The sequence below is a fragment of the Plasmodium inui genome (genome assembly GCF_000524495.1).
Source record: "Plasmodium inui San Antonio 1 unplaced genomic scaffold supercont1.16, whole genome shotgun sequence".
In the NCBI taxonomy this organism is placed as follows: Eukaryota; Apicomplexa; class Aconoidasida; order Haemosporida; family Plasmodiidae; genus Plasmodium; species Plasmodium inui.
The window spans coordinates 82,405-100,228 of NW_008481850.1; the positions used below are offsets into that span (position 1 = coordinate 82,405).

Consider the following 17,824-nt stretch of genomic DNA (forward strand, 5'->3'; position numbering starts at 1 on the left):
TTTTTTTTTTTTATGCCCTTAGCCGGGATATGGTGTTCCATATACTCGGCACGGATGGGAGGCGGATGTTTTTTTCTTTTTGCTCACTGGGATGTGGCTTCGTCCGCCTCCGTTTTTCCGCCACAAAGGGTGATTCATATAACTGCTCAGCGGTTATATATGAAAGCCTTTAACGCAACGGAGGCGGCTGCACTCCGTGTGGCGATTTGGATGATCTACGTCAACACGGAATAACCGTGACTGCGTATTTTCGTTTGATAAATAATCCGTCATTGTGTATTTTCTTTTGATAAATACTCCGTTACTGCTGTAGCTGCAGCGCCCCACATGGCCCCCCTTAACATTTGTTACCTTATTCTTTTTCTTGCTTACGGAATTCTCACATGATGGTGAGACACGAGCCATGAAAAGAGATTCCCCTTGCCCGTCAGCAGTACAGCTCAATGCTCCCCTCACCGGTACACCTCGACGTGCCTCTCACACTTATCCTTCCCACGACGCTCATTCATCCATCCCTCTTTTGTCTAATCGCTTTCCCTTTTTTCTCAGAAAAGCAACAATTATCATCTTAATGTTATTTCAGAAACACAGACCAAGTGTATTTCTTGTCATCACAAAAAAAAAGGAAAGTGTTAGTAGTTCCTGGGAGAGTGGGGCTCCACCGAGGATGTGCCACCTCCTAGGAGAGGGGGGATTCGTTTATTAAATATGCCTCGAGGGGGGGTACAAAACATACCCTTCTTCTTTTTTTTTTCCTCCTTTGTGTGATCAAAAAACGAGAAATTACCTTTTACATATGGGCCAATTTCAAGCTGGATAATCAGCAACTGCTCATTCTTGCAAGAAGTTATTTCCGCTATGGCTTAAGTCGCCATGGCAGAACTCAAAAAAGCTCTTGCGCAGGGGTAAGGAGGGGTAGGGGCGACGGGAAGCGGCATGCGTAGGCGATGGTGGGCACCCATCAGTACACATAACTCTGTACGTTTACATGATGAATGGGCCGCATAACTGCGCACACTCTCCACCAACACGCCGTACCTCCAACCTCTTCTATTCGTTTGGTAAAAGACAACTTAGGTGGGGACCCTCCCTCTGATAGGGTAGGCGCGCCAAAGTATCATTTCCACCCAAGTGTACTTAGCTGTTTTATCGCTATCTCTCCTTGAGTGTGGGTCACTCCAAATAAAGCCTTCATCATTCCTCTTGTAATGAAGGAGGAAATATATCACAGACTATGCAACTCTCATTCGTAAGAAACAAAAAAAAAAAAAAAAAAAATCAGTGAATCCTAATCATCATTATTTACACTTCAGACCCGAAAGGCTTTGATATAAATAGAAGGTTTCTTATCATCCTTTTTTTTTTTTTTTTTTTTCAAATTAGGACCCTGGCATCGTCTTTGAACAGATACCATGGGCCTTTTTCTTTTCGTTTACATAATTTACAACACTCATGGAGATTACGCAATCCGTACCATCTTCAGGTAAAATGGAAGGCGACGAAAAAGGGGTAAACATTAGGGTTAAGCACTGGTGTGGTGATGCACTCTACATTATACTACTGTATGTGCAACAAACAGGAGAAATTCAAAACATTACTCCTCTCACTTGGGCGCAAGAGGGAAGGAAGCGAGCTGCGTAGCTAGTACAGTCTACCGTCCGTACGACGCGTCCCACTTCTTCCACGATAGAAAAAAAAAAAGCAGCAAGCAATAAGCGGTTGGATTGGATTGGTCAATCGAATGAATCGTGAAGTCGACCAGGGTGACGCTTCTGCTGCACGGAGCTTCACTACGTTTACAATGCAAAAAAGGGAAAAGCAAAACAAAGTGAAGGAAGCAAAGTGAAGGAAAACAAAATGAAGGAGAACAAAATGAAGGAGAACAAAATGAAGGAGAACAAAATGAAGGAGAACAAAATGAAGGAGAACAAGATGAAGCAGAACAAAATGAAGGGAACAAAATGAAGGAGAACAAAATGAAGGAGAACAAGATGAAGGAAAACAAAATGAAGGAAAACAAAATGAAGGAAAACAAAATGAAGGAGAACAAAATCAAGGAAAACAAAATGAAGCAAAGCAAATTTATTTCATTTTGTCCCCTCAGCGAGGCACTGTCGCATACTGATACACGCATACGCAACAAACCAGGCGAATCAATTTTTGCAAAAATAAAGAAACAAAAAATATGAATTCTAACGCAGTTTCGCACTTTTTTTTTTTTCTCTCTTATTTCTTTTAACCGCCCTCCTCTATGTTATTATCCCACCAGGCGCGGGGAAAAGGGGAGGGGTGGAAAAAAAGATGCATCGCCGCCGACCCTTGTGGCGACCCCCTATACTCTTTATTCAAAATAAATTACATTAGCAGCACAACCGCTCTTTTTTTTCTTATGTTCCATTGGAGTGGAAACAAATATTCGTGTTTAATTTTTTAAACGCATCAGATGTACCTCTCGGACTGGCCATTTAAAAGTGAAAGGGCCACATCGAAAGGATAGAGTCAACATGGTTACTAAATGCATGATGCATCCACGCAGGGGGAACAACATACTCCAAAGCGTGGCTGCAGGAGTTTTTCCCCATCCAAGCAGTTGTTGCATATAATTTTCATAGATGTAATGGTTGGTTCATATTTCACTTTGTTAAAATAAGTGGCTACTTCATTTCTTGGTTACTTGGCTTTTTTTTTTTTTTTCTTGTAACTACGTGCAGTTCCCTTTATCTGCTGATTTGAACAAACCTCACCATTTCCATATGCGCCCAACTCGCTGGTAAATAGGATTGAGGCGTTCTGTTTAATTACCACAAGGGGAGTAGCTTACCCGTATGGTGTACCTACGCGCTTATTTTGTGACCAGCATGATCAGCCCCTTCACGATTCGTTCGATCATCCGTTTCGATTCGTTTGGCTGTTTTGTGCTCCCGTCCGCAACGAGGGAAGAGTCAGCCGAGCGACCCTCAACGCGGATACCCCCCCCCATTTGCTCGCCAAAAAAACAGGTTGGTCGGTTTTGCTTCATTTAAAAGGTTTTTTTCTTTTTTTTTATCGTTGCGTCATAGAGGGGCACAACTCCTTTAACAATAAAAACGCTTCTCAAAACTGGCAAAATGAACGGTGGCTATGGAACTGCCCTAAAAATGGACAGTTCAGCGCAGTCGCAATATCGCCCGTATGTACAACTTGCGTATGTGTAACACATGTTAACCCCGAACGGGGACTGGTGAAAAAATTTTTATAAGTTAAAAAAAAAAAAAAAGAAATGAAAAGAAAGGAAGGGAAGGGAGAAGATGCCATATGATATGATACGATAAAATAAGTAGTAGAGACGTGGAAAAGAAGACGCAGGGGAAGGGGAAAGAGAAGTGAAGACCAAGGAGAACGCGAAGCAATTCGTCACCACCTAGCTACACGCGCACAGCTGCGTCGGGGAATCTATAGAGACGTCCCTCCGAACTGGGGGTTCCCCGTTTCACCCTGTGGATCCATTTGAACTTGCCTTAAGGCTCCACTCTTTTGTTTCCCTTTTTTTGCTACCTTTTTTTTCCTTCTTTTGCCACTTTTTTTTCCTTTTCTTCCCCTACCGTTTGGGAGGACACCCCAATTTACCTGATTGTTGAGGTAAAAAATTGCCAGACGGTTGTGAAAAAAAAAAAAAAAATTTGCACACGGTTTCTTAGCTAATCAACCAAAAAGGATCAACATAGCGGAAAGGGTGGGGGGGATTATTCCTTATTCGAGCAGTCCCACTTACACCAAACGGGGATACACTGTTTATGTAAGTATGCACGAGGTTGGTCGTATCATGTTCGTTCTGACGTGGACGTTCCTGTCTCAATTCCCTGTTATGTTCTTCATCGGCGTAAAAGCGCGCTTCCGTTGCTTACCTGTAGTGAACGAACGGAGTGACACAAAATAAAACGCCGCGAAAAAAAAAGGGAGGAAAAGAAAATGATGATGGCGAAATTGCCAAAAACTCTCTCCAGGCGCATTGAAAATAATTATGTTCAGATATGTTTTAATTATCGTCAACATGTATACTCAGACGGCACTTCCTGAAATTTTTCATCATGATAATTATTCTCAATGGCGCCTTCTTTTCCGGCATGTAGGAATACTACACACGTCGGTTTTTGCACCTATGCAGATAGGCACACGTACACGTGAGTGATTTTTTTCTTATAAAGAGTATATGCACAAAGGGGGGAACGCGCACCCATGATGGGAAAATGGGGGTTAAACTTCCATTGCGCGCGAAACAAATTGTGCTCATAAATACGGCCCACTAAAAAAAATTAATCAATTCTTTCAATGGTTCCTAAAATTATGAAATTATTTTCGCTGATTTCTAGCAGTTGACACAACATTTTCGAGTGGAATGTGCCCACTGTGGCTAAACCAGCAGGGATGGGCAGTTACTCGGGGGGCCGCTATAAAAGCGCAATTTTTTTTTTTCCATTTCCTCAAATATAATTCACGTAACAGGTGTACATACAAAGTGCACCGCCTAACGGGATGAACACATTTGCGGAAATGCGCGAAGAGGAAGCACAACAGAAGTGTTGCATTACGAGTAAGCACATCCTGTTCTACTCTTTCATCTCTCCTGTTCCAGCTGTCCCTTTCCTTACCTTAGAGCTTGGCGGAAATTTCCTTCTTCTTGGCCTCCTCAATCCTCCTCGCCTTGTCCTTGAGCTTCTTCAGCATCATGGACTTGGCGCTCATTTTCTGGCCACCCCATTTTCTTCTAATGTCCACATTGTCGTTGAAATTCTCTCTGCATATTTTTGAAAAGTAGTCCAATTTTTCTTGGTCCTCTTTTGAAACATTCTGTACACAAATGGCTGTGGCTGTTTTTTTATGAACGAGTCTTCCGAGGGTTGCCTTATCCTTCACAATGCAGTAGGGAATATCCTTAAGTCGACATAAGGTGGGTAAGAAGAGTACCAATTCGATTGGGGAGACGTCATTAGCAATCACCACAAGGTTGGCCTTCTTTCTCTCCACCAACTTGGTGATGTGGTTAATTCCGTACTTTATCATCATCGGCTTCTTATCTCTGGATGCCACCTTGTTCAATGCGTCCTTGGCTTTGTTCAGAAGTCTCTTTTTCTTTTCCGCCTTCGACTCTGGCTTGTACGTCTTGAGGAAGTTCACCAGATCTTGTGTCTGCGTGGAGAGGAGTAGAGGAAAATGTGGGTGAGTGTGTGTGTGTGTGGGGGGGGGGAAGTAAAACAAACCGGGGGGAGGGAAGAAGTAATACTCCCTTGCTTCTCCGCACTACATCTGGGTCCAGTGTGCCCTACCTGGCTTTTCGATAGCGTGTGGTTAAACTGGTTAATGGAGGGGGGGACCTTCAGCCTCTCCAATAGAATCTTCTTCTTCCTCTGGATGCGAATGTACCTGGGCCACTTGACATACTTGGATAGGTCCCTCTTGGCACGAACACCCACACCGATTATGTTACTCCTCTTTTTTTTCTCAAAGATGAGTGGATTGCTTCGAATTCCCTTTTTCTTTTCCTTCTTGATATCCTTCTTCACAGTTTTTTTGTTGCTCAGCGGGCAGGGCGCTGGCGTTTTCTTCGAGGGTTTCTTAGGTTGCTTTTTATCTTTGGCCTTCGAAGAGAGGAAAAAAAAAAAAAAAAAAAAGAGGAACAAGGTGAAGTGGAGCGAAAAAAATAAAGTGGAACAGAATACAGGGGACACACTGGTGAAGAGGTATATTCAGAGAGGTACCCACTACCACCACCTGAATGTGCCTAAATTCGTTTCACCAAATAAAGCCGTTCAGTTCGAGTCAAGCAACCGGCTTTTCTTCCCCCTTTTTTTTGTCGCCGCGATTCTCCGCTTAACAATACATATTTGCAGGTATGCTTACCATTGTGTGAGTAAATCTTCACGCATCTACGGGGGGAGCGAATGTTTCGTTCCTCTTAGATTTACAAAACGTAATGAATGTAGGTAAGGGCAAACTGTATATAGTGTATATACAATGTGTTACTACTGGCGTGCGACGGCAAATCAACCGATCCCCCTTTTTTTTTTTCCTTCTTTCCCTTTGGTGAGGAAGAACAATTTTATGTTGCGAAAATGGGGCGTATCATTCACAAGAAGAAAAACGCGTTTTTCGTTCCTTGGTAGTGATAAGGAAAAGGTAAATAAAAAGAAGAAAAAAAACTTTTAAAGAGCAAAATATAAATTAAAAGGCAGAGTGTAACTTAAAACGCAAAGTAAAAAAAAAAACTCTTTTATACAGAAAAATTAGCACCACCGCCGAAATGCAGAAAAAAGAAAAATGCGTACAATATGTAAAGAAATCGCCTGTACAGTTCATAACTTTTTTTTTTTCCCCTCAAACGGAAGGCGGATATGAAATATATGGAGGGATGCCCAACAAGTAGCTAACAACTTAATGGTTAAAACGGGAAGGGGGGAAAAAATGAGCAAGCAAGATATAGAGGGGAATACATTTAAAGGAAAAAAAAAAAACGCAAACTGGAGGCGAAAGGGATACATAATACTATATATATGTCCGTCACCAATCAAAACTAAAAATTGTGCGTAATCGACTTTGGGGGAGGGCGCAATCTTAACGCGATGAAATTGGCCCCCAAACGTGAACCTAATGGGGGGTATTTATGCGTATAATAAATGTATACATATATGCGTTTGATGCGTAGGCGCGATCGGTCGTGACTGTTTTTTTTTTCCCAAACCGCATAGTGATACAGGAGGTGAAGCGTCCCCCGCGAGGCATTATTCAGGCCTAGCAACTAAGAAGAGATGGGCACAAGAAGTAAAGTCCTATATGATTCATCCATATAAGATGAACACAACGCAGGTGCATACCTTCTCGAGTGAGGTGTCATGTCGGTCAACGCCCTTTTTGTAATGTTTCCCCCTCTGAAGAGAATGGGAAGCGTGACATGTGGGAAAGCATATATCTCCAACATGGTGACAGATGCGATTAATATTGGAAATGCCTTTTGGAGTGAAGGGGGGAGCGCGCACGGAAAGGAATACTTAAAAAAAGAGCTAGCTAAAAATCACATTTGGGAGTTTCCCCCCCCCGTTTGAAGTATGCACCTTCCGCTTCTTCCCCGTGGGGGGCGCCATACGTCTTATATATAGTTCGACCCATATATCTCAGCATACGGTCCATAAAAGTCTGCGTTGATTTTTATGGCGCATGTCGCCCAGCCCGTACGTATAAACAGGGGTCCATGCACCTAAGTAAAGCGTAGTAACTGTTCACCGTCACAAATGCTCATCCCCCCGGGAGCAGAACCAACCATTAATTGGACCTATTTTCTCGGAATAAATACACTAGGCTGCCTATCATAGTTGAGAAAGAAAAAAAAGGTAACAAAACGTTTTATTAAGGGGTTCCACTCGATAGGATGTTTTTTTATTTTTGCGGAGGGGGTGGGAAGATATACAAATGTTACACCGATCAATGTGGGTAGTCCCAGTTTGTCCCCTCGAGTGGAAAAAAAAACTCCACCAAGGTGAAAAGAAGTGCAATCCTCTTCCCCTGCGCCTGTCAAAGCGACGCCAATGCCAGGAGGTAACTAAAGTGCATCACCTCGCTGTGGCAAGTCGATTACGACACGTATACTATTATGCATTATGCGGTACCGCCGTGTATTTTTCTGCTCCCTGTGCTGTGGCGCATATATCTGAGCATGGCCAAGCGGGGTGAAGCAGCCCACTTCTCTGCGGAAAGCATGATGCCCACTATTTTGTATGCCCCCCCCCTTCCATGACGATGGTCCCCGCAACGTATGTTCCTACGTGACAAGATTGTATGGCGCATCGCCGCTCAACCTGGTGAGAGAGAAAAAACAGTGGATTCGCGGTGGCAGGAAGCGACGGCACGTTATGTTGCGACAATACATATGATAATAAAATGGTACCCTTTTTACCATATGCGCAAGCTTTAACTCAAAGGTGCTTACCCCAAACGGTTTTGTTTTAAAAAAAAAAGAAACACTTCTCATATATATTCCTCGCAGTTGTGTCAATGACTTTTTGACCGATCAATTTTTGCCTCCCGCTTCGTAAGTTTTATTTTTACCAAAAGAAAAAAAACATTTTTCCTTTTTCACTTACTATTTTTCGTTTTTCATTTTTCTGTGCATTTCTGCTTTATGCTGTATTTTTTACGAACCACTCCTCTTTTAACTTTTCCCGCTTGAGGCAAAACCGCTGTTACGTGATTTCTTCACTCCTGCGTGCTGACGGATCGTTCACGCAGCTGCTTCAAACGTTTCAAACCCTTCACGTCAGAGAAAAGAACATAATCATCCGCGTGGAAAAAAAGCAAAATGGCATATGTCAAGGTTGTTAAGAACAAGGCCTACTTTAAAAGGTACCAGGTGAAGTATAGGAGGCGAAGAGGTACGTTCAAGTTACGCGTGTTGTAGAAAAGAATCTCTATTACGTGACTTGTATGCATCTTATTGGGGAGTGCACGCCCCACACCCACCGCTAACCACCCCGCACCCATGCCTTAAATAAATGAACACGTTCTTAATAGCAAAAGTTATGAGAGATGCTTTATTCGAGGCTAAATTGAAAAAAAAAAAAAACATGCCACTGATAAAACGAGTTACGCATATTTATCGCAAGTTGCTGACTCACCTGACTTTGGTACATTCGGAAGTAGAGAGGCAGCTTCTAACCTTTGTCGGCGAGTTCGCCACTGCTCATTCGTGTCGCATTGGGTGATTACACCTCCACCTGGGGCTACACATGTATCCTTTTCTCCCTTCTATGCTTCTGTCTCCTCACTGTACGTTTGTGTACCCCCCCCCCCCGTAGAGGGCAAAACGGATTACCGAGCTCGAAAGGCGTTGATTCTGCAAGATAAAAACAAGTACAACGCGCAGAAGCTCCGATTTGTTGTACGAAAAACCAACTGCCAGATCATATGTCAGATAGCAAGTGCACACATTGAAGGTGATAAAATTCTGGCAGAAGCCAAATCGAAGGAACTAATCCGTTACGGAATCCCCGTTGGGCTGAAAAACTACGCAGCTGCATACGCCACAGGGTTGCTATGTGCAAGGAGATTTTTGAAGTCACTGAATCTGGACACTCAGTTTGTCGGAGTGGAGAAACTAACAGATGACATGAATGAAAACAATGATGATAAGGATGACGATGAGGAAAGAAAACCAATTAAAGCATTCCTAGATGTTGGTATTACCAGGACGACGACAGGCAATCGCGTCTTTGCCGCTTTGAAGGGAGCATGTGATGGAGGATTAAATATTCCTCACGGGACGAACCGATTCCCTGGATCGAAGAATGAATTTAATCCCGAGCAATTGAGAAAGAACATCCTTGGCATCCACGTTGCTGAATATATGCAGACATTGCAAGAGGAGGACATGGACAAATACAAAGCTCACTTTAATGATTACATAAAAAACAAAATTGACGCGAATAATATAGAGCAGATGTATCTGAGTGCCCACGAGAAGATAAGGAAGAACCCGGAGAAGGTGCAGAAGAGCAAGGCCAAGCTGAAGAAGTTCGTGGCTAAGCACGAGAAGCCCAAGAAGCTTAACGCCAAGCTAAGGAAGAGGCGTGTCAAGGAAAAGGTAAACCGATGGGCAAGGGGAGCGACGTTGCGATTAACCGGATAGGCAGAGGAGCCGCTGGACAAGGGAGCCGCTGGATAGTGGACTCATTAACCTGCCAAGCTTCCCTCTGCGAACCACCTCGACCCAGAGGAAGGATTTTTAATGATGAGAAAAACAGACCTGATTCGAAACCAATTTGAGAATGAATTCTACTTCTGAAAAAAATCTTTTCTTCGCGGCGACCCACAGGCTGGGCAGCGGCGCGGTAGAGAGCGAATAGAGGAAGGTGTCGCTCCACCCATTTGGCTATACTTCCTTTCCTTCTATCCCATCATGTGATGGACGCATATTCACACAGATCACCCCTTTTTCGTTTTACGCCCCTTTGCAGTTGGCCAAATACGTGGAGAAGTTGCAGTGAGGCTCATATGACCAAGTGGAGAAAGAGCACCAGAGCGGCACTGTGTGAGGAGAAAGTATCGGAGCAGCGTCCTTTGCAGAGAAAGCACCCCAGTTTATTAACCCTGCGGTGTGCACATATACTTATGTGTTACTCCTTAAGGGGGAAAAAAGAGGCACATGAAGAGGAATGATAACTCGTTACGTACATTACATATGCAATGACGTGCACGTGCACGTGGAGAGTAGGCCACCCGCACAGATGCCTGTTGTGTGTTTATCCCAACCGTCCCCCTCCTCCCGTGCATCCATATTTTTTTTTTTTCTTCTTTGGCGAAATGCTACGAAAGAACATTCCCAGCGGTACATCACGCACTAGAAGACCACCCCGAAATAGTTTCGCAAAAAAGCTACGATTTAAAATTTTTTTTAAAAAAAAAAAAAACATCAGAAGGGAAAGTGCCTTTTCCTTGCAGGGTGCGGAGCACATCCAATTTTAAGCTGCCACAAATGGTATCCTATCCGTAGGCGCGATTCATTTCTTTTGGCAAACCAATCCCCCCCTCACGACAGAAGAACAACGCAGACGCTTCGTTCTATGATGAGTATTAAATATATTTGGGTAATTTACGTCTGAGATTTCGTGATGAATATTCCAGACTAGATCTGACGAATGAAGCGTGCGCAGTGTTCGAAGTGTACTGTCGTTTGAGGGCAAGGGGCGGAAGTCCCAATAGATTCGCCCTTAAGCAAGGAAAAAAAAAAAGCGGATGTGTCTTCTCCACTTGGATGAAGCAGCAAAGGTGTGTTACCTGTTCGCCATATTAGGATTATTCATCTGGCTTCCCAACCCCCGCCGCTTCACTTAGAAGGAAAAAAAAAAAAAAAAAAGCGGCCACCCTGTGGTGTCAAACCCTATGCTTTATCAAGTTAGAGAGAGAAATAGCAGAGTGGGTGTAGCCCCCTCGAAGGGGAAGAGTGCAATGGACTAATGTCCAAACGGATCAGTTCACTTCCGATCAGAGGAGGGGTAATGGAAACGTGTAGAACACTACGCCCCGCACAGCTCCCAACTTAATCGCAACATTATTCCAAACGAAAGGGATTGACCTCCCCGAAATGTCTCCCCTTTCTGTGTATGATGAGAAAAAAAAAAAATTAACTTTCGTTCTTCTGCATTTAACGAAATGATGATGAATTGGACTCTGACACGGAAAGGGGAAGGAAAAAAAAAGAAAAAAAAGACGGATAAGGATACCGATAGAGGCAGCGATAGGGGTGGATGTGGAAAGGAAGTCGGTTTGAATTGCGATCAGGCAAGATAGCCCTGGCAACCGAGCATGCGCGGTGTGGCAGCTCCACGGTTCAACATTCCTATTTGTGGGGGGGAACATATCCCTATTTGAGATATCCACTTCGCCAAAATTAATGATAAAAAAAAAAAAATTCCAGGTGAATCCTAAACCGGTTAGTCTTTGCTGTGTGCTACACATGCGTAGACTAAGTCGACGTACAAACAGAAGTGGATTAAAAAAAAAAATAAATAAATAAAAATAAAAAAATAAAAGGCAATAAATTATCTTTGGTATACCGCGGCTACACTTGTATAACTTCTCAGTATGATTCCTTCACGCGGAATTATTTAAAAAAAAGAAAAAAAATTGCATCTGCTGCATCGATCGTATCGATTGCATTCTGGTTGGGGGAGTTACTACACTACTTCTGAAGGCGGCTCATCTGGCACTTTTCTTACACTTCGGTGGATCTTGGGTTCAGCTTCGACGAAGCTTCTGTAGCGCGCGCTTGTCTCCGATTGGTCTCTCACCGGTGGACGTCCTCGTCGTACTTCTCCAAGCACTGCATGTGGGTCACCACTTTGTCTGAAAAGTAGGCGAAACGTTTCTCCGTGATTGGACCTTTGCACACCTGGCAGATTCTGCGACGGGGGGGGAGGATAAGTGGGAAAAGCAGTGTGGTAGGGATGGCAGTCGGGGCCAATGTGGAGTGCGGCATATATAGTGGCTACTCAAATGGGAAGGAACCTTACCCCCGCCCATACACCATAGGGCGGGCTTCCTTCTAAGCACCCCCTAAAAAAGCTCTCTTATTATTACAGCTTAGACTTGACTAGGAGCCGCTGCTCCTTCCCCGCAATGAGCTCATAAGACGCACTCAAAAAGTTAGCCTTCACCAAATTGTGGTAATGATGCAAGTCCATGTAGAGGTTAGTCTTCTTCTTTACGTTTATGCTGACAAAGTGGAGGATCTGCGAGAGGGACCACTCCTCCGGAATCATCTCAAGAATATATGTATTTTCAAAGTCACCGTGATGGCAATATTTGTTCAGAATATACGTGACGTAATTCTTGTAGGTTTCCTTCTTCTCCTGATCGATGTTTGTGTCATTATATTTGTCTAGGCACACCTTCACAAGGAGGAAGAAGAAGCCGCACGATCGGTTCTTTCCGCTTCTGTACACGTCGAAGTAGTCCAACACGTCGACATCCAAATTCCTGTGTTTGCTACCGGCAAAGTGTTGTTCTTTTTTTTTTTTTGCTTCCTCTTCTTTCCTCATTAGACTCCTCCTGTCTGTACCTTCCTTCCTCTTGTGGGGTCTCCTACTTGGACCCCCCCCTCGGTTCTTCCTATTCCAATCTGCGCCCCCTCCGGATCGCTTCCTCCCTTTCCGTTTTCCTTGCATCACCACATCGTCATCAACACTGGAGCACGTTTTCCCATCGGAGGGGCTTCCCTCATCTGAGGTGGTTCTCCCGTCTGAGTCGCTGCTCACTCCTGAGTCAGTGCTCACGTCGCTCCAAGAATCGGCGGACAGATTGGGGCTGCCGTCAACATCCTTCACAAAGCTAGCATCCCCATCATCGTAATACACCTCGGTTAGTTGATCCTCACTTGAGTCTCCCCTTTCTTGCTCCATTAGACTCAACATAAAATGATATTCCTCTTTTTCGTTGGACGTCCCTTCGTCACTCTCTCCATCGAACTGATTGTTCCTGTTTTTTCCTCGTCTCCTTTGATTTCCCAGTTTTGCTAGTACTCCTTTTTCCATGCCAATGTAGACCTCCTTGTGATAGTTTCTCATCATCCCAGTGATGAATGCATCATTCAGTTTTTCCCTCCTTCTCGCATGGTGTCCTCTGTTTGCACGTGTCCCCTTCCTCTGCACGTGACTGTCCTTCGGTGCGTCCTGCTTCTCCTCCTCCTCTGTTCCCTTCCTCATTTGCTCATATAAACCTCGGTAAACCTCCTTCTCATTGTGGTACAGGCTTACAAGAAGCCTGTCGTGGTCCTCTTTGCTCATCCTCTTGGCGGCACCGTTGAACAGGAGGCTGTGGTAGAGGCAGTACTTCTCGCATATGCTCAGGCTCTGCTCCGTTAGGATGACTAGGCTGTCGCTGCGAGGGGGAGTAACGCAGTTGTGATGGCGGGGAGTGGCGGCAGTCTAGCGGCAGCGTGGCAGCGGTGTGGAGGCACTTCCATGGTGCTACTGCGGCGTGGCGTTACCCTCCCCGCTGAGAAACTTACTAGTGGTGGTCCATCCGGCCAAAGAGCAGCGCCTGCACGAGGGGGAACTTCCCGCGAGGCACCATCCCAGCCAAGTGGGCGACATCCAAGGGATAGCTTGATCGCAAAAATCGCAAAATTTTTTTCTGCCTGACTTGTTCAGGTATTTCCACATCGTTCAGGTAAAACTCCACCAAACTAGTGTTCACCTCTTTATTCATTTTGTCATGTTTTAAAAAAGTAGTGATATATTTCTGCATGTAGTGTTTTCCCTTTATGTGTAATTTGTCTCTTTCCATCTTCTTGAACATGTTTAGAATTTCCTCCGGTTTTAAGAGGATGTTTCTCGATACAATGAAGTCAAAAAATGCGCTTTCGTTAAATCTTATGAGAAAGGGGAAGGCATTTTCAAACAATTTTTTTATTTGACTTTTTTTGATGTCCATCATGTGTAAGCTGTCGTTTAGCACCATGAGTATGTTGTACATTTCTTTTAACAGTGAGTGTAAGGCTGTTCCTTTATCGACATTTTTTGTAAATTTCTGCTTCAGGAAGAAGTTGCTCCATTCCTGATCGGGATGGGCCACGGCTGAACTGCTCGTCCCGGGGTCCTCCGTCTGTTGGGCTTCCCCCGCGCGCAGCCACCCATTGTACACGGATAGAAACGTGGCGCACATCTGGATGGCCTCTTCAAATCGTTTCATCCGTATGTACATGAGCGCTGTTTCTACGAACTTGGAGTGCTTCTTTAAAAAGCGGATGCACTCACCCATGTGCAGGTGTAAGTTCTGCGTGTTCATGAGGAAGTGAGAAAATCCAGGCCATTCGTTTATGACCATCAGTTTGATTAGTAAATTGTCCACGCAGGTGAGTAGATTGTTCCTTCTTCCAATCTGGGTTGTTTCCCCGTTTGGTTGCTTTTCCGTGTCAGTGGCTTCCTCCTGTGCACTCATCTCAGTAACACTGTGTTGCTCTTCGTAGAGGCCCATCATTCCTCCCTCCTCCAGAACAAAATCGTTTCTCCTCATTACCAAATATTTGATTAAACAGTTGTTGGCTATTTTTAGAAGTTTTTTTTTTTCTCTCTCTCTCTCTTCTTCCTGTTGCTGTGGGGTCTCTCCCATAATTTGATCTTCGACCCGATCTGTGACCCGATCTGTGACCCGATCTGTGGAGTTAGCCACGTCCTGGGAGGGGAGCACCTCCCCCCCCCCATCATTATTCCCCTGTGGGGATAAATTTCGCTCGATTATTTCTTCCACACTACATAGGGGAGGCAAACAAGCATTAAAAGGTTTACTGATCACTTCTTGTGGGTCACTCTTGGGGTTAGAAGCACATCTGATGTGATCCCCCTTTTCTTCGCCTCCTCCCCTGGAGAGGTACCTTTCCCAGAAGGAGAGCAAAAAAGGAAGATTCACGTCGGTTTGTTGAAAGTGCAAAAAGGATAGGGCAAATTGGGCTCGAGAGAAAAGGTAATATGCACACGCCTTATTATATTCGTTGAGGGTGCTGACTCTTTCCACATCACTCTCAAAGAGGTAGTTGTCTATAAGGAGGAACCCTTTGTCTATTTTTCCCTGTTGGATACACTTGGGGAGATACTCAAATAACTCCTGGCATGTCACGACGTGGATGGATCTTTTGCTGAAAAAGTAGATGTAGCTGTTTGGTGCAGTGCGATCGCGTGGTTGAGTTGTTAATTTGGGTGAGTCCATTGGGGAGGAGTCATCCGCTCCACTGGGATAATACTGATCAGGGGAAGAACCACGGTGTTGAGATGGTTGGCTGGGATGATATTGGTGACGAAGATGATGAGGGTGATTATGGTACACATTCGTCAGGGTTGCATCCAAGTTCTGCTCATAGCGAACCCCTTCGTCGGGGTCTCCTCCAGGAGAGAAGTCCCCCTGATCCAGGAGACCCTCCCCCTCCAGAAGCAGCATCGGACAGAGAAGCGAGCTGCACACATTGCTATAGTTCACGAGGGGATCTACGTACTCCTCCATGCATATCGTCTGAACATGCTGCTGATTAGTGACATTGTAAAAGTTGACGACGCCCTTTGAGCTCAAACAACAGAGGAAGAAACGAAAGGAGAGAAGATGTCTCACATTATCCACCAACGTAATCGTATTCTTCCTACTCGGCATGGATGTTTCCACGTCGTAAAAAACTCCAATGTTTAAGTCGCAGACGATAAAAATCTCATTCACATTAATTAGGGTTATGTACTTATAGGCCTGTTCATACTCATGGCTGTAGAGAATAATTTTTTCATTTTTGTTTAATCGGAGAAGATAGTAGCTCTTTTGGACTGTAAGAAAAAGAGAGTCATTGATCCAGAGGAAGGACGTTATGAATTCAGTGAAGGACATCTCTTTTTCAGCCTTATATCTTCCATTGTCCAAGTGAAAAAAAAACAATTTCTTCTTTTTCATGCTATATACCACTAAATCAGTTTTGCTCTTCTCATTCAATGTACATATGTTAGCGTCCTTACAGAGGAGAGTTAAACTCTGCATTTGAGACTCCTTCGCAAAATAGACTCCATCATTTATTTGGATTATAATCAGGGATTCCTTTTCCACGAGGATGATTTTCTCCACCTTCTGGTTCTTCTTCACGGAGTAGTCTTCCTCCAGCTGGGCCTGCACCTTGGGCGGCGTCACTCCTCCCGCTGTTGCTGCTCCTCCTACTGCTAACTCCCCTTGTGGCTCCTTCTCGATGCGCCATTTCACCACCCGGCCATCCGTCGTCCCAAAGTATAACCTATCATTCAGGGCGCATGCGTAACTGACATCCGCGTTCAACTCCACCTCCACGCGCTCCTCCCGGAACAGGTCCATCTTGTGGGGAAGCCACGGTCGAGAATAACTGACCTATTCGCGCCGCGTGCTCCTCTTCATTTAGCAGCAGTAAAGCATAGCGACGTCCGTCCTATCACAGAAGTTGTAAGTAAATGAGGAGGAAGTAAAATGCGCCCCAATCAGGGGGGGTAGATAAAAGGAGTAAACAGAAGGACTAGATAAACAGAGCAGCTAAACCGGGTAGATAAAATCAAGCGGAGGGAACATAAAAAAAATTTCTCCATGGCCCGGCGAGACCTTCGCTGCGAAAATGACGCTCTATGAGATGGTATCCATCAAATGGCATCCCTCTCTGTATGCATCCTTTTTTTTTCTTTTTTCTAAAACGGCCCATCTGTTAAGTGGGATAATTTCAGGGGGCATGCAATTTTTCCTGTGCCGAGAAAAGTACACCATAGCCTGGAACTGATGGCGCGGCGACGGCGGAAAGGCAACAACGGATTGTAAGGCGGCTCGTCAATCGGGTTAGGCGGCTTGTGAGGAGGCTCCCCCCTGTCAGTGGCCTCTCGTCCCCGCACCCTTCCCTTCACCATTGCTTAATTTTTCCTTCCCTTCCATTTTGCACTTCTCCCCCGAAACAGTTTAACCATAGTGACTCACCTATTTTGGAATCACCACCCTCATCGGGGATTGCCCCTTTGGAAGGATGAATGGGGTGCTCACCCAAACAGAGCCATGCCAGATCTTTCGAAGCGTCACGGATGGGAGACGTAACGAAAAAAAGGGAGTGGAGTCACTCCAAGACACAATGCAAAGGTTATAAGCAGAACGGAAGAATAACCTTTTTTGGCATATATATCCCATCGCATTTCTTTTTTTTTTTGCTTTTCCGTGCACACATAAGCATGTTGTGACAGATAAAGTGAGCCATACATATATTTACGTGATGCCTTTCCCCTGCAAGAGGGCCCGTGGGACTGTCCCAGACGGATAGCTTTTCCCTTAGCGCGAGTCCCCCTACATGTCTATAGTGATCCCTCTTGGTGTCAAAGGGCATGCCCACTGATTCTGTTCTCACTAAATTGTAAGGAGACTCTAATGATCATTTCTGTATTCACATGCCATACGGAATGGACTAGTTGGGGACGCTTCATTTATGCGGTTTAAATGTTTTTTTTTTCTCTTGCGGCATGGAGGAACAATTCCTTACCTGTTCTGCTGTCCGTGTGGGTGACGTGGCGAGACGGATGGCAGTGGAACACGCGTCACGCAAGTGGTCTCGCACATCAGAGAGTGTCCGACTCCACCCCAAAGGGGGGGTAATATATACCAACGGAACAGGATGTTTACATACTTTGCATACGTTATCTTCCTATCCACCTCCATTACGTGCCCTCTTGGGGAAGCGTCAATTTGACCTCCTGGGGTGACCCCTCAAAACGTTCCTCCACCGCACCTTCAGCAGGTTTTCTAAACACTTGCTGTTCCTGTGGTACAGAGGGAA

General features: G+C 44.8%; 4 protein-coding genes across 4 annotated transcripts; 2 read left to right on the forward strand and 2 right to left on the reverse strand.

Moving 5' to 3' along the window:
- Nucleotides 1-1,961: 1,961 nt before the first annotated feature.
- C922_03615 (hypothetical protein) lies at nt 1,962-2,189 on the forward strand (the record flags this gene model as incomplete). Its single annotated transcript, XM_008819207.1, has 1 exon — nt 1,962-2,189. One exon carries the CDS (start codon nt 1,962-1,964, stop codon nt 2,187-2,189), a length of 228 nt encoding a protein of 75 aa, XP_008817429.1.
- Nucleotides 2,190-4,629: 2,440 nt separating this feature from the next.
- C922_03616 (50S ribosomal protein L7Ae) lies at nt 4,630-5,880 on the reverse strand (the record flags this gene model as incomplete). The annotated part of the gene is made up of 3 exons (XM_008819208.1): nt 4,630-5,166; nt 5,304-5,615; nt 5,878-5,880. The coding sequence occupies 3 exons, from the start codon at nt 5,878-5,880 to the stop codon at nt 4,630-4,632; spliced, it is 852 nt and encodes a 283-aa protein (XP_008817430.1).
- A 2,446-nt stretch (nt 5,881-8,326) lies between these two features.
- On the forward strand, nt 8,327-9,652 carry C922_03617 (50S ribosomal protein L5e; the record flags this gene model as incomplete). The annotated part of the gene is made up of 2 exons (XM_008819209.1): nt 8,327-8,399; nt 8,823-9,652. The coding sequence occupies 2 exons, from the start codon at nt 8,327-8,329 to the stop codon at nt 9,650-9,652; spliced, it is 903 nt and encodes a 300-aa protein (XP_008817431.1).
- A 2,157-nt stretch (nt 9,653-11,809) lies between these two features.
- C922_03618 (hypothetical protein) lies at nt 11,810-16,359 on the reverse strand (the record flags this gene model as incomplete). The annotated part of the gene is made up of 3 exons (XM_008819210.1): nt 11,810-11,924; nt 12,103-13,401; nt 13,532-16,359. 3 exons carry the CDS (start codon nt 16,357-16,359, stop codon nt 11,810-11,812), a joined length of 4,242 nt encoding a protein of 1,413 aa, XP_008817432.1.
- Between the last annotated feature and the right edge of the window lie 1,465 nt (nt 16,360-17,824).